Below are 13,657 nucleotides of genomic sequence, written 5' to 3' on the forward strand. Positions count from 1 at the left end.
TTTTGTCTTAGTAAAAAAGCGTGTGTGTGTATATACGTACGTATGTGCACATATACGTATGCATATGTGTATATACGTATATATGTATACACACACACACACACACACACATACACCTTAGAGCATTGGTTAGATTTGTTCTAAAAGGAAAGTTAAGTGGTTACAAATGACATGATTAATTTACAATTTATGCTGAATTACTTGTGAAATTTCCACTCCTTATCTTTGTCCACTTCCTATTGGTGGTGCGGCTCTTGAATAGAGAGAGTTCTGAGGTAGAAATGGGAGGCCTAGAGCAGAGGGGAAGAGGGAAGATGAGGGAAATATTGAAGTTGAATATTTCAGGGGTCTACAAGTGGTGAAAACAGGAATGATTTTAAAGGTAGTGAATCAAGAGCAGGGAAAAGGGTATTTTTGAACTGAGAAAGATAAGCTTGAGGACTCCATCTTTTTTTCTCCTTCTCCAAACTTCATTTCTACTTTCTAGCTCAGTTTTTATTATGAAAAGACATGTGGTTGTCTTAGCAACCTAGAATGGTCTTTTGTAGCAGCCAGTGACAAAGGAAATAGCAATGACACTTGTTTCTAGATATGTGAACTCTTCCAGAGGACTATATTTAGGTTAGAACTTGTTTCCTAGATGACTTTTGCCAGTTTAGCTATGTCATTTCTGGGATACCAGTGTTAGTGCTGGCACTTTTCCCTTGAATTCTCAGTTTATTCTTGCTGGGTCTTTTCCTGACACAATTAGACCATCCTTTATTTAGGCTGAAAACTTTGATGAGACAGTAAACCTATTCTTTTTTTTAATGTTTATTGATTTATTTTTGAGAGTGGGGGGAGGGGCAGAGAGAGGGAATGAGAATCCCAAGCAGGCTTTGTCAGCTGTCAGCACAGAGCCCAGTGCGGGTCCTGAACTCATGAACTACGAGATCATGACCTGAGCCGAAATTAAGTCAGACACTTAACTCGACTGAGCCACCCAGTCACCTTTAAACAGTAAGTCTATTCTTGAGTGTTTGAAAGAGCAGTGGTACCTTTGCCAAAATTAGAAGTCAACGAGTTTACCAAATGCAATTATGTAATCGAGTTTTGTCTCCTCACTCATAAGCTCATTACATTGTCTTATTATTGATTGCGTTGTCATGGCCAATTTGCTCAGCACTGGTTTTCTCAGCATTGTTTACTCAGTATTGTTTCAGTTCCACTCATTAAATGACCATGAAATCAACTTGTACTTGTTAATTGAAAAAAATTATAAAAAGTAGAATACGCAAATACCTTCAGGATCACTTGTGTCATGACTGGGATGGTTCCAACATGCTGGGTATGCCATCTCACCTTTAAGAACCTCTGGCAAAATCTTTCTTTTTAAAAAAAAAATTTACATTTTTTAAACTTATTTTTGACAGAGACAGAGACAGAGCACAAGTAGGGGAGGGGCAGAGAGAGAGGGAGACACAGAATCCAAAGCAGGCTCCAGGCTCTGAGCCCGATGTGGGGCTCGAACTCACAAACTGTGAGATCATGACCTGAGCTGAAGTCAGACGCTTAACGGACTAAGCCACCCAGGTGCCCCCCTGGCAAAATCTTTCTATTCTAGAGTTTCCCAGGAGTGTTCCATCAGATGTTAATAGATGTTCCACTCTAAAATTGCTCCTGGAAAAAGAAGTTCCGTAATTGGCTGGATTTACAAAATTAACAATTTTTTGTTTATGTTTAAAAATAGAGCTTTTAATATGCTAGAAAACCTTATAAATCTCCAAGGAAGGGATATTGTCTATATTGTTCCCAAAGTTTATTTAATCCTTTGTTGCGCAATGCCTACTAACATTTCTTGAGGAATAGTTTGGAAAACGCTGGTCTTGGTGCTTTATTTCATGTTTTGACCTTTAATTTTGAAAGGAAGAATGAGATATAAAACAGTAGCTCTAACTATTTCATTATGAAGCTTTTAACATAATTCTTCCTACCATGCTTTACTCATCTCCAGAGTGAGGTACAGATGCAGAGGGAGTAACAATGTCCTTAGAAAGGTAAAGAGATGGATGGGCCTGCCATGTGGACCGTGTCTCTTAAGTGGTTTACCTGGTCTACAGTCACTCTTCATACCCTAAATTGTATGCCTTATCTTGCCATGTATATAGGAAAGAGTGGACCCAGCAGGTCTGCGTTGTTCAAATCATGTACATTTTCAGAAGGGTCTGTTTGCACATTGTCATAATTAGCCCTTGGCTAACTCCTGGAAATTGAGCCTTTGTTATTAATTGATGAGTGTTTTACATGCCTAGGACCTTGAGCCACATTGTGCCAGCTTTTCTAGATCATTTGTACAAAGATATGATTATGGTAAACACCTGCTTTTCTTCTGGGAGCCTGAAGATTTGGTGACTGAACCCTTTAAAAAAAAATAAACCTGGCTTCTGGTGACTGGACCCTGTGAAAAGAACAAACCTAGCTTCTTAGACTCAAGAGAGCTTTCCTCGTAAAAAGCACTTCATACGTATTGCTGCAGTTAGTTGCCGGGGGATTGATTAAACGTGTCCTATGCAGCTTGTTGGGAGAGTGCACTTGGAAACTGGTGCCAATATCCTCCAAACTCCACCCAATGCATTTTTCTTCCTTTATTAATCCTGTTCTGTATCCTTTCACTGTAATAATTGTGTCTATGAGTATAACAATTTCTAAATCCTGTAAGTTCTTCTGCATCATCAAGCCTGGGAGTAGTCTTAAGGACTTGGTGCCCAATATTTGTGAATTTGGAGTACCTAAGAGGTAGCCAGTGAGCAGTCAACAGAGGAAAGAGTCCAATAATAGGATCATCAAGAGTTTTTCAAAGTACTTTCAGTTTATGCAGTTGTCCACAAAAGACTCAAAAACCATAGCTGAGCAGGATTATAAACTTGTAATTGAGCTAACATTAGTGTGATTTTAGATAATAGGAATTATTGAATCTGTGGCTCATTTTATTCTTTTTGAAGACTTTGGTTGTAACCTTTTCCTAAAGAGAATATATTAGTATGTCTTAAGTGATTTTAAGAGCTATCGATATGGTTTGTACAACTTTTAAGAAAGGATGAAGGATTTTATATGTTAGATATTCTTATTCAATCTTTATAGAAATAACAAGTAGCTAATATATACTAATCACTTGTCATATGACAGTCACAGTGTTTTTACTTGCATTTTTTTGTTTAATCCTCACAAACATCCTACAAAGCAGGTATGATCATTTTCATTTCATAAATGAGGAAATAAAGCTTTATAGACAGTAAGTTACTTTGCCCAGTGCCACATTCCCTAATAAATGGCAGAGCCAAAAATTGACTTAGAGCCCAAGGTTTTACCATAGAGTCATATCCTTTACCAACATTAGGTCTAAAAGCAGATATTACAGGTAGTCAGAATTAGCCTTGAAAATTCCTCAAATCACCCAAACAATATAGTATGTTTGTCAGAAAGTTCAACGCAGACGGGTAATTCTCTATCCTTGGAATAGATCACCAATTTTTTGGTTGAACATCATATTATTTAAAACTGTACTGTATTATCCTTTTTTTTTTTTTTTTTTAAGTAGGCTTCATGCCCAGCGCGGAGCCCAATGCGGGGCTTGAACTCACGACCCTGAGATCAAGACCTGAGCTGAGATCAAGATTCAGACGGTTAACCGACTGAGCCACCCAGGCGTCCCTCTGTATTATTCTCCTTACCACATCTCAAGCATATATGCATAAGAGAGATATGCAAGACTCGAGTCCAACTAAGGGAATAGTAGATTAATGTCTCCCATCCCAGGGCTCTGGGCAAATGCTCATTGAATGGCATGGCAGACATTTTGAACTAGTTAAATTGTGCCTGCTTCTCATATGCATGCTCCTTCAGTCTCTTGCTGTCTTCCTCGTTATTTATTTAACAAATACTTATTGAGTGCTTAATATATGCCAGGGACTGTTTAACAGAAGTGAACAAAACAGTTTGTGCTCTCTGGAATTTGCATGGTAGTGGAGAAAGTGTATGTGTATTATGTCTGAATGTAAATGTATGCCAGCTGGTGATAAGTACCATGGGAAGAAAACATGAGGTTAGGGAGTGCCAGGGCTTAGGAGGTGAAGGAAGCCATTTCTGTTTTTATATGGGATGGTCAAAGAGGGCCTCTCCAAAGGAAATAAGAGAGTTAGCTATGTGGATATCTGAGAGAGGATATTTCAAGGAGAGGGAATAGTAAGTAGGCAGTGAGGTGAGCACCTATCTAGATGTCCAAGGAACAGCAAGGGGCCCATGTGGCTGGAGCATGGCAAACAAGTGGGAGGGAGAGTAGGTTGAAATGAGACTGTAGCAACAGAATGCAGAGTAAATGGCGTAGGGTCTTGTGAGCCAGAGTTAGGATTTTGATGTGGTGTGGAAAACCATTGGAAGCTTTAAGCATGTGAGAGATCACTCTGGCAGCTATAGAGAGAATAGACTGTTAGGAGGAAAGGGTGGGAACAAGGAGAAGGTAGGAGGCTATTGGAAAAGTCCAGGTGAGTGGCTTGGACTGACATGGTGGCTGAACAGGTGATAAAAAGTGGAAAGATTGTTTTTGAAGGTAGAGCTGACAGGTTTTATTAATGGGTTGGTGGATGTGGGGTGTGAAAGAAAGGCATGAATTAAGTGTAACTGAGTTCTTTTGTCCTGAGCCACTGCAAGAATGGTGTTCCCATACACTGAGATATTGAGAAGACTAGGGAAGGAACAGATTTTTTTTTTTTTTTGCAGGGTGGATGGGGGAAAATCTAGAGTTCAGTTTTGTTTATGTTGATTTGAAATGACCGTTAAATATCAAGTAGTAATGTCAAGTAGGCAGTTGGATGGATGCTATTTAAAATCATGAAACTGGATGAGGTATATGCACAGGTAGAGAAAAGATTTCTAGGAATTGTACTCTGGGGAATTTTCTACCTGTCCTGTAACCTTGCTATCTGCTTCTTGACTGGGATCTTTTTCCCTCTTTCCTTCTTTCTCTTGAACACATGTTAGGTGAATCTGTTTACATTGCCTATACCTAGGATATGATCCAATGCACCATACTTCTAAAATTGTCTTAAAAATGAAACTCAAATAGTAATACAAACATTATATTTATATATTGCTTTGAAGTTTTTTCAGAACTTTTATTTATCAAATGCCTGCTGTACACCAGTAACCACTAGCTACTTACACATGTTAACTCATTTGCTTTTCCTAAATAATTATGCTTTACATGAAAATAGTGATGGGCCTGTGGAGATACAGCTTTGGAGAAAACATTCTTTTGCATTTGTATGTTTTTCTAAATTTACCTATAAATATAGAATATATTTCTTAATTAATGAAAGCATATACATAAAGATTGCAGTTGATAATGTGTAATAGAAAGAACATCACCTAGCTATGAGCAAATGACTTAGATCTCCCTTGGGTCCTATTTCCCATTGATAAAAAAATAATAGGCCTAAGTTTGAGAAGTGATGTAGTCAAGGGGTTCTCTGACAAAAGATTGGGATCAATTGTTCTCATTTGTACTTCTGTAGCCATACTGGCCAGTATCACAGCCACTAGCCATCTGTGCCTGCTTAAATTAGTTAAAATTAAGTAAAATTGAAAAATCAGTTCCTGTGTTGAACTTTTTACAGTTCAGGTGGTCAATAACAACATGTGGCTGGTGAATACCATATTGGACAGTGCAACTATGTAATGTTATCAGACACTGTAGAAAGTTCTACTGGACAACACTGCTTTATACAATCATTTCTGTAACAGAACTTTTGGAGGGGATGTCTGGTTAAAATTGTTTTGGTTTTAGGAAGTTCAAATCTTTTAAAATGTTTACTTATTTTGAGAGAGAGAGAGAGAGAGAGAGAGAGAGAGAAAACATGAGTGGGGGAGGGGCACAGAGAGAGGGAGACAGAATCCCAAACAGGCTCCTCCACACTGTCAGCACAGAACCCGATGCAGGGCTTGATCTAACAAACCACGAGATCGTGACCTGAGCTGAAATCAAGAGTCGGACCCTTAACTGACTGAGTCACCCAGGTGCTCATAGAAAGCTCAATTGTTTTTGTGAAACAAATAGAAATTTAAAAAATTGGGATGCCTGAGGGGTTCAACTGGTTAAGTGTCTGACTCTTGATTTCGGCTCAGGTCTTGATCTCGAGGTTCGTGAGATCAAACCCCACATGGGGCTCTGCACTGACAGCACGGAGCCTGCTTGGGATTCCCTGACCACCCCACCCCCCATCCCCACCTTCTGTCTCTCAAAAAAATAAATGACATTAAAAAAAGAAATTTTAAAAATTAAAAATAACTTCACCTTTTCTAGGATAAAAATATAGTATAACTCATTTTCACTGTAACGTGTGCTTGAATGGTTTATACTTAAATTTATAATTAAAAAAGCTTTCACACTACAAAGGTATAGGACTTGTCACATTTGAACCTAACTGATACAACTTTTGTTTTGATTGCCTATATGGCAATAAATACTTACTTTAAAGATTTCATTTTTAAGTAATCTCTACACCCAGTGTGGGGCTCAAACTTTTAAACCCTGAAATCAAGAGTTGCCATGTGTTACCAACTGAGCAGCCAGGTGCCCCACAAATACTTTTGAAATACAAATACTAATGCAAGCAGTGTTCTTGAAAAAAATGAAAGAATATTCTGGCATTGTTTATGATGGGATATAGTAAAATACTGGTTTTTTAAAATTGTTTAGCTATTACAATTAAGAGCAATTTCAGATTCCAGGATTTGTGGTGATAGAAGTTGTTATTTCTCATAGTATTTTTAATGTTTCTTATAAACAGAAAAAAGGAGTTCATCGTTGTACCAAGTGCAGACTACAATTTTTGACCTGCAAAGAGAAACTGGATCACAAGACCCAGCATCGGACATTTATAAAGCCTAAAGAGCTAGAAGGATTGCCTCCTGGTACAAAAGTGAGTTTTAAATATGTTTTATTTTAACATTTTGTGTGATAGTAGAAGTAAATTCCTGCCTGGTTTTGTTTTAAATGTCTATTTATTTATTTTGAGAGAGAGAGCACAAGCAGGGGAGAGGGGCAGAGAGAGGGGGAGAGAAAGAGAATCCCAAGCAGGCTCCACGCAGCATGGAGCGCAACGCGGGGCTTGATCTCACAACCACGAGATCACGACATGAGCCAATATTGAGTCGGTGACTGAGCCACCTGGGCACCCCAGATTTTATTTTCAAGTAATCTCTATACCCAATGTGGGGCTCATACTTACAACCCTGAGATCAAGAGTCACATGCTCTACTGACTGAGCCAACCAGGTGCCCCCTGCCTGGGTTTATCTATTGACTATAATATTAAAAATTAACTTCTGCTTGTCATTAAGATTTAAGTTTAGGTTTTACCATTGTTTTGCTTAGAAAGAAACCTATCCTTTTTTTTTTTTTCTTTTTTTTTTTTTTTACTTAATTGGCATGTGCTATGTTGGAGCATATTCCTATGTAGTGAGTGCAACTAGATTAACCATAGGCTGTGTCAGTGAGTTGTTTCAATATTTTATAGGCTGTTTCTGAGTTCTTCCAGGTGGCAGCGTATATGTCTGCTTCAGCTGCTAGACTGTAAGCAGTACAGTCCTTTCCCATATCTTCTCTTAATAATAATAATAATAACAAGTGTATCATCATCATCATCATCATCATAGTAATAGGTGTCTTGTAACACTTTAGAATTAAGCTTTCTGTGTGATTTTTCATACATTCTATTATTTAATAACAATTTAGTGAGGTAGACAAGACAGGTATTATTTCCATTTTATAAATGGGGAGGCTTAAAGAGGATAAATTACTTACTCAAGGTCAAATGGCTAGCAAGAGGTAGTATTGAGATTTAACCTGGGTCTTTTGACCCCTAATTCAGTGCTTTTTGTATGATACCAGGTCACATGTATTTCAAAGGACTTCCTCATTGGCTGGTCCTCAAGTACATGGGAGTAGTATAGTCAAGTGATTAAAGAGAATGTTAATAGGCAACTGTGTTTTCCATTATTAATCAGTGGGTATAACCGAACATCACCTTTTTTGAATACTAAATGATAAATGTTATGTTAGTTCCCTTTAGGGAAATTCTGAATATTTTCAAACTCTTCATTCTGTATAATTAATTGATGTAACCTCCACAATAACCTTTGGAATTATAAATCCTGACCAATGAGCCTCCAGATAGAGCAGGTCACATTTACTGGAGATCTGTTTTATAGTTACCAAAGAGTAATGCAGGACTTTCCAAGGTTATTACTTCTGGTTTTGAGATTTAAATTTTGACTTCTGTGTTTGTGAAAGCTACTTAGTTATATCAGAGAATAAAATAGACATGGAATGTGCTTTTTTTGATATTCATATAATTTGCACTAACTCCTAATTATCCGTTAATATCTGTTAACATAGAAACGCTATCAATACAAAACTGCAATTTACAACAGTAAATAAATAATGAGGTAAATGTCATTTAATTGGTATGACCATTTAGAATAAATGGGATACTTAACTGATTGTAGTTTATATTACCATTTTCAAAATAATGATATTTAAATTTTGAACTGCAGTGATTTTTTGGTAAAACAGCTTTATTGAGATATAATTCAGTGGTTTTTAGCATATTCACAGAGTTGTGCAAACATCACTACAACCCATTTTTGAACATTTGAGTCACTCCCTATTTCCCCTCCACCAGCCCTAGGCAAACTTTACTTTCTGTTCCTATGGATTTTCCTATTCTGGACACTTCATAAAAATGGAATCATATAGGGGCCCCTGGGTGGCTCAGTCAGTTTAAGCATCCGACCTTGGCTCAGGTCATGATCTCATGATTTGTGGGTTCAAGCCTTGCCTCGGGCTCTGTGCTGACAGCTCAGACCCTTGAGCCTGCTTCGGATTCTGTGTCTCCCTCTCTCTCTGCCCCTCCCCTACTTGTGCTCTGTCTCTCTCTCAAAAATAAACATGGAAACAAAAATTTTTAATGGAATCCTACAATATGTGGTCTTTTATGATTGGCTTCCTTCACTTAGCGTAACATTTGTGAGATCCATCAATATTAAAGCTTGTATCAGTAATTTATTCTTTTTTATTTGATTTATCCATTCATTATTTGATGAGCATTTGGGTTATTTGCACTTTTTAGCTGTTGTAAATAATGCTCTTATGAAAGCTCATGTACAAGTTTTTGTGTGGACTTACTTTTTCATGTCTCTTAGGTGGAATTGCTTAGGAGTGGAACACTAAGGAGTGGAATTGCTGGGTTATATGAGAACTCTCTTTTTTTAAGTTTTTATTTTTATATTTTTGAGGGAGAGAGAATCCCCAGACAGGCTCCATGCTGTCAGTGTGGGGCCAAATGTGGGGCTTGAACCCACAAACCATGAAATGATGACCTGAGCTGAAATCGAGTCAGACACTTAACCAGCTGAGCCACCCAGGCGCCTCATATGATAACTCTTAAGTTTAACATTTTGAAGAACTACCAACTGTTTTCCAAAGCCACTGCACCCTTGTACATTCCTACCAGAAATATATGAGCTGAGCATTGCAGTTTCTCTACATCTTGTTAATACTTGTTATTAATCTGTTTTTTACTGTAGCCATTTTAGTTGGTCTAAAGTGATACCTCATTGGAGTTTTGATTTGCATTTTCTTGATGACTAATGATTGTTGAGTATGTTTTCAAGTGTTTATTGGCCGTTTGTATATCTTTAAAGAAATGCTTGTTCATTCAGATCATTTGCCCATATTTAAATTCAGTTATTTGTCTTTTTGCTGAGTTGTAAGCGTTCTTTATATATTGTGTACACAAGTCCCTTATTAGAAATATGATTTGCAAATATTTTCTCTGATTCTGTGGGGTGTCTTGTCACTTTCTTAACAGTGTCCTTTGAAGCACAAAAGTTTAAAATTTTTATGAAGTCCAGTTAATGTTTTTCTTTGGTTGCTTGTGCTTTTGTTGTCATATTGAAAAAGTCATCATCTAACCCCAAATCATGGAGATTTACTCCTATGCTTTTTTCTAAGAGTTTTCCAGTTTTAGCTCTTACAATTTGATTCTTGATACATTTTGAGTTAATTTTTGCATCTAGTATGAGATAAGGATCCGGGTTCATTCTTTGCATCTATTTATCCTGTGTTCCAACACCATTTGTTTGATGACTATTGTTTCCTCCACTGAGTTGTTTTGGTACCCTTTTCAAAAACCAATTGACCATAATGTCAAGGTATGAAGTAATCTTTTTAATATTAATGCGATGATTAATTTTCTAAAATATGTATATATTGTCTTCATTATTATAGGTTACTATTCGAGCCTCAGTTGGACCTCTTCATTCAAAACCAGTAACTACATCTCTCAGTAGCAGTGTTCCAAGCACTTCTTCTTTTCAAATCTCACCTCCAAGGTCTAAAAGTATAACTGCTAAAAATATAAAATCTACTGCAAGTAAATCTAAGACAAGTAAGCTTCATGCAGCTGTATCCAGTGCAAGTAAACCTCATGCCAAAAGGCAAGGTAGAGTTGCATCTAAATATAAGACCAAAAAAACCTCTTGTAAACAAAAGAAACAACGCAACAGAAAGAATAAAATCAGCATAGCTTTGAAGAACTTAAGGTAATATCTTTTATTCCTGATATGTAATATTTATTGAATATTAAATATTAAAGGTTTATTTTAATATAATTTACCATATCACAGAGCTCCCTTGTACATTGACATGATGATCATTTGTCTGGCCTAAAGGCCTAGAAGATAATAAAAAGGTACTTTTTACAACTGCGGAGCAGAACTAGAATTAGCGTTCATTGTACAGTTGTCATCATTTACACTAGTCTTCTATTTTGTGCTTATATCTTGTAATAATTGAATTGATTAATGCAGTCATTTTATTCCAGGGAACATTAACTGGTGTTTGATTTTTGACACTTATTCTAGCTTATTGTTTCCAATCAAATTTTCAAATTATGTCTCTATTTAAAGATGCTAATTTAAACATCTTAGCTTTGATTAATAAAATGTTAAGGCTTTACCTTATTATTTTTGTTTCATGAGAAATTTTCATTATTTTTTTTCTGTCTCCATAAGGTGCCGTCGGGGAATTCACAAGTGCATTGAGTGTCATTCCAAAATAAAAGATTTTGCAAGCCACTTTTCAATATATATCCATTGTAATTTTTGCAAATACAACACTAACTGTAACAAAGCCTTTATAAATCATATGGTGAGGTAAGTTAAACATGTACACCACCAATCAAAATTGCTATTTAACAATTTTGTTTTTTAAAAATAAAGTTGTTTTTTTAGAAGCCAGTTTGTCACATAAGGGGCTAAAAGGATCTAGCAATAGGGAACATCTAGGATATTACTTAATATTATTTTCCAATGTAATACCTTATGAAATTAAGGGGACAAAAGTTTTAAGAGCAGTTAGACCAATGAAATTAGAATAGGTTTGTTAGGAAATTTGTTTTTCTAAGTCTTTTAAGAAGTGGTATTTTCAAACATAAAATTTTTAATGTTTTTAAAATATATGTCAAATAAATACATGTAACCACAAGAGTGTTAGCCTCTTCAAAGGAGTCACTTTGAGAGACTCCAGGTTTGTCAAAGATGCTAAGAACAATATTGGCACTCTCATGAATGGACTCTCTTCCTCCCTTCTCCCTCCCTTCTGCCCCTTCCCTTTCATCCATCTTTCTGTCCATTAGCCTTTCAAGCCATTTATCTTTGTATTCATTCAATGAAATGTGAAGTGAGAGACTATAGGTATATTTTAGTCATGATGCTGCTGTTAGAATTCCTTTTCAGACAAAAGTTCAGTTTGAGCACCTACCATGTACTCTGTGCTAGAGAAAAACTTCAGAGACCACACTACTTCACTACTTTCATTTGAACCTCATTAGTAGTAGCTTACTTTATTCTTTCAGGAAGGATTTTTAAAAAATATGTAAGAATTGTTCAGATATAAATATGCTAAGTTGATTATTCAAACTGAGGTCGTTCCGTGTATTTTCAGTCAGAAATAAAGTGGTTTTCTTGCAGATCATAACAAGACCTCTGTTACCTGTTACCCCCCTTCCTTACCACTGTCCCAATGTACTTCATCATATACAATATTTATTCATTTTGAGTTCTCATTACCTGATGATTTTGAGTCTTGACGCTTCTTTCCAGTGCAGCAGCACCAAACTTGATATCAACCTCACCCTTAAGGTCATCTGTTTTGAATGTTGCTTGCTTTTTGTCCTAGAATCTTTTACATCTTCAGTCATGTTTAACCTTACTATCCTTGAATCTCTTACCCTTTTTGATCTTTCTCTCTGCTGCTTTCCAAACTACCAAACTGTGTTTGATTTAATTATCTCTGAATCCATGATTTTTTTTTTAAATGTTTATTTTTGAGAGAGAGTGAGAGAGTGCAAGCAGGGGAGGGGGGGGGGGTGCGGGACGTTTCAGGGTATCCGAAGCAGGCCCTGAGCTGACAGCAGAGAGCCCAATGCAGGGCTTGAGCCCGGGAACCACAAGATCATGACCTGAGCTGAAGTCTAACACTTAGCCAACTGAACCACTCAGGCAACCCTCTGAATTCATGATTTTTAACTTTAATTTGGTTGTGTGTTTTTAAAAATACCTCTTTATTTTTTTCTGCAGCACCTGTTTAAATCCTTTTCAATACCCTCAAGGTTTTATTTTAGTCTCTTAGTTGTTAGTCTCTTTCCTAGTAACTACCCAGAGGTCATCCTTCTCATTTTTCCCAAGATTAACTTTTTTCTATCGCAAGTTTTTCCCCCTTTATCCAGGTATCTCAGAAAAAGACATTTCTCACTTTTTGAAAGCTAATCCTGCTTTCATTTGCATTCATCTCTTCCATTTGCTCCACAACCTTACTCCTTTATTTTGTGCCTTCATTTCATCTCTTTCTACCACATTCCTTCTGCCTGCTAATATTTTCAGGTATTTTTCTAGAATGAAGGAGATTTGCGTTTTCTTTGTGTATTTTCTTGTCTTCCTTTTATTGTCAACATTTTCAAGAGTTTCTTTACTATCTTATTTGCTATTTCTTTACCCTTTGTAATTTGAGTATCACCCCCACCTATCAGTTAAAGCTTCCCCTTTAAAGGTTATCAGTCATATCCTAATCATTAAACGTATTCATTATTTTTTATTCTTACTTTTCCGTGACTTCTTTAGAATATTTTTTTTTCATGGGGCGCCTGGGTGGCGCAGTCGGTTAAGCGTCCGACTTCAGCCAGGTCACGATCTCGCGGTCTGTGAGTTCGAGCCCCGCGTCAGGCTCTGGGCTGATGGCTCAGAGCCTGGAGCCTGTTTCCGGTTCTGTGTCTCCCTCTCTCTCTGCCCCTCCCCCGTTCATGCTCTGTCTCTCTCTGTCCCAAAAATAAATAAAAAACGTTGAAAAAAAATTTAAAAAAAAAAAAAAAAGAATTTTTTTTTCAGCTAATGTTCTTTTTTTTTTATATATATGAAATTTATTGTCAAATTGGTTTCCATACAACACCCAGTGCTCATCCCAAAAGGTGCCCTCCTCAATACCCATCACCCACCCTCTCCTCCCTCCCACCCCCCATCAACCCTTAGTTTGTTCTCAGTTCTCAACAGTCTCTTATGCTTTG

General features: G+C 36.9%; 1 protein-coding gene across 3 annotated transcripts in view; it reads left to right on the forward strand.

Moving 5' to 3' along the window:
• The window catches only part of ZNF280C (zinc finger protein 280C), an 88,151-nt gene that overhangs the window by 38,799 nt on the left and 35,695 nt on the right, over positions 1 to 13,657 (forward strand). For all 3 annotated transcript variants that reach the window (XR_005788102.1, XR_005788103.1, XM_040468129.1), the window contains exons 14-16: positions 6,825 to 6,956; positions 10,327 to 10,640; positions 11,112 to 11,252. Coding sequence is in view for 1 of the 3 variants with exons in the window: in XM_040468129.1 (XP_040324063.1) it covers positions 6,825 to 6,956; positions 10,327 to 10,640; positions 11,112 to 11,252 (587 nt within the window). In the remaining 2 variants the exon portion in view is untranslated. The remainder of the gene's footprint in view (positions 1 to 6,824; positions 6,957 to 10,326; positions 10,641 to 11,111; positions 11,253 to 13,657) is intronic.

Source organism: Herpailurus yagouaroundi, unplaced genomic scaffold (genome assembly GCF_014898765.1).
Source record: "Herpailurus yagouaroundi ecotype Mexico unplaced genomic scaffold, PumYag 67681, whole genome shotgun sequence".
Lineage (NCBI taxonomy): Eukaryota > Metazoa > Chordata > Mammalia > Carnivora > Felidae > Herpailurus > Herpailurus yagouaroundi.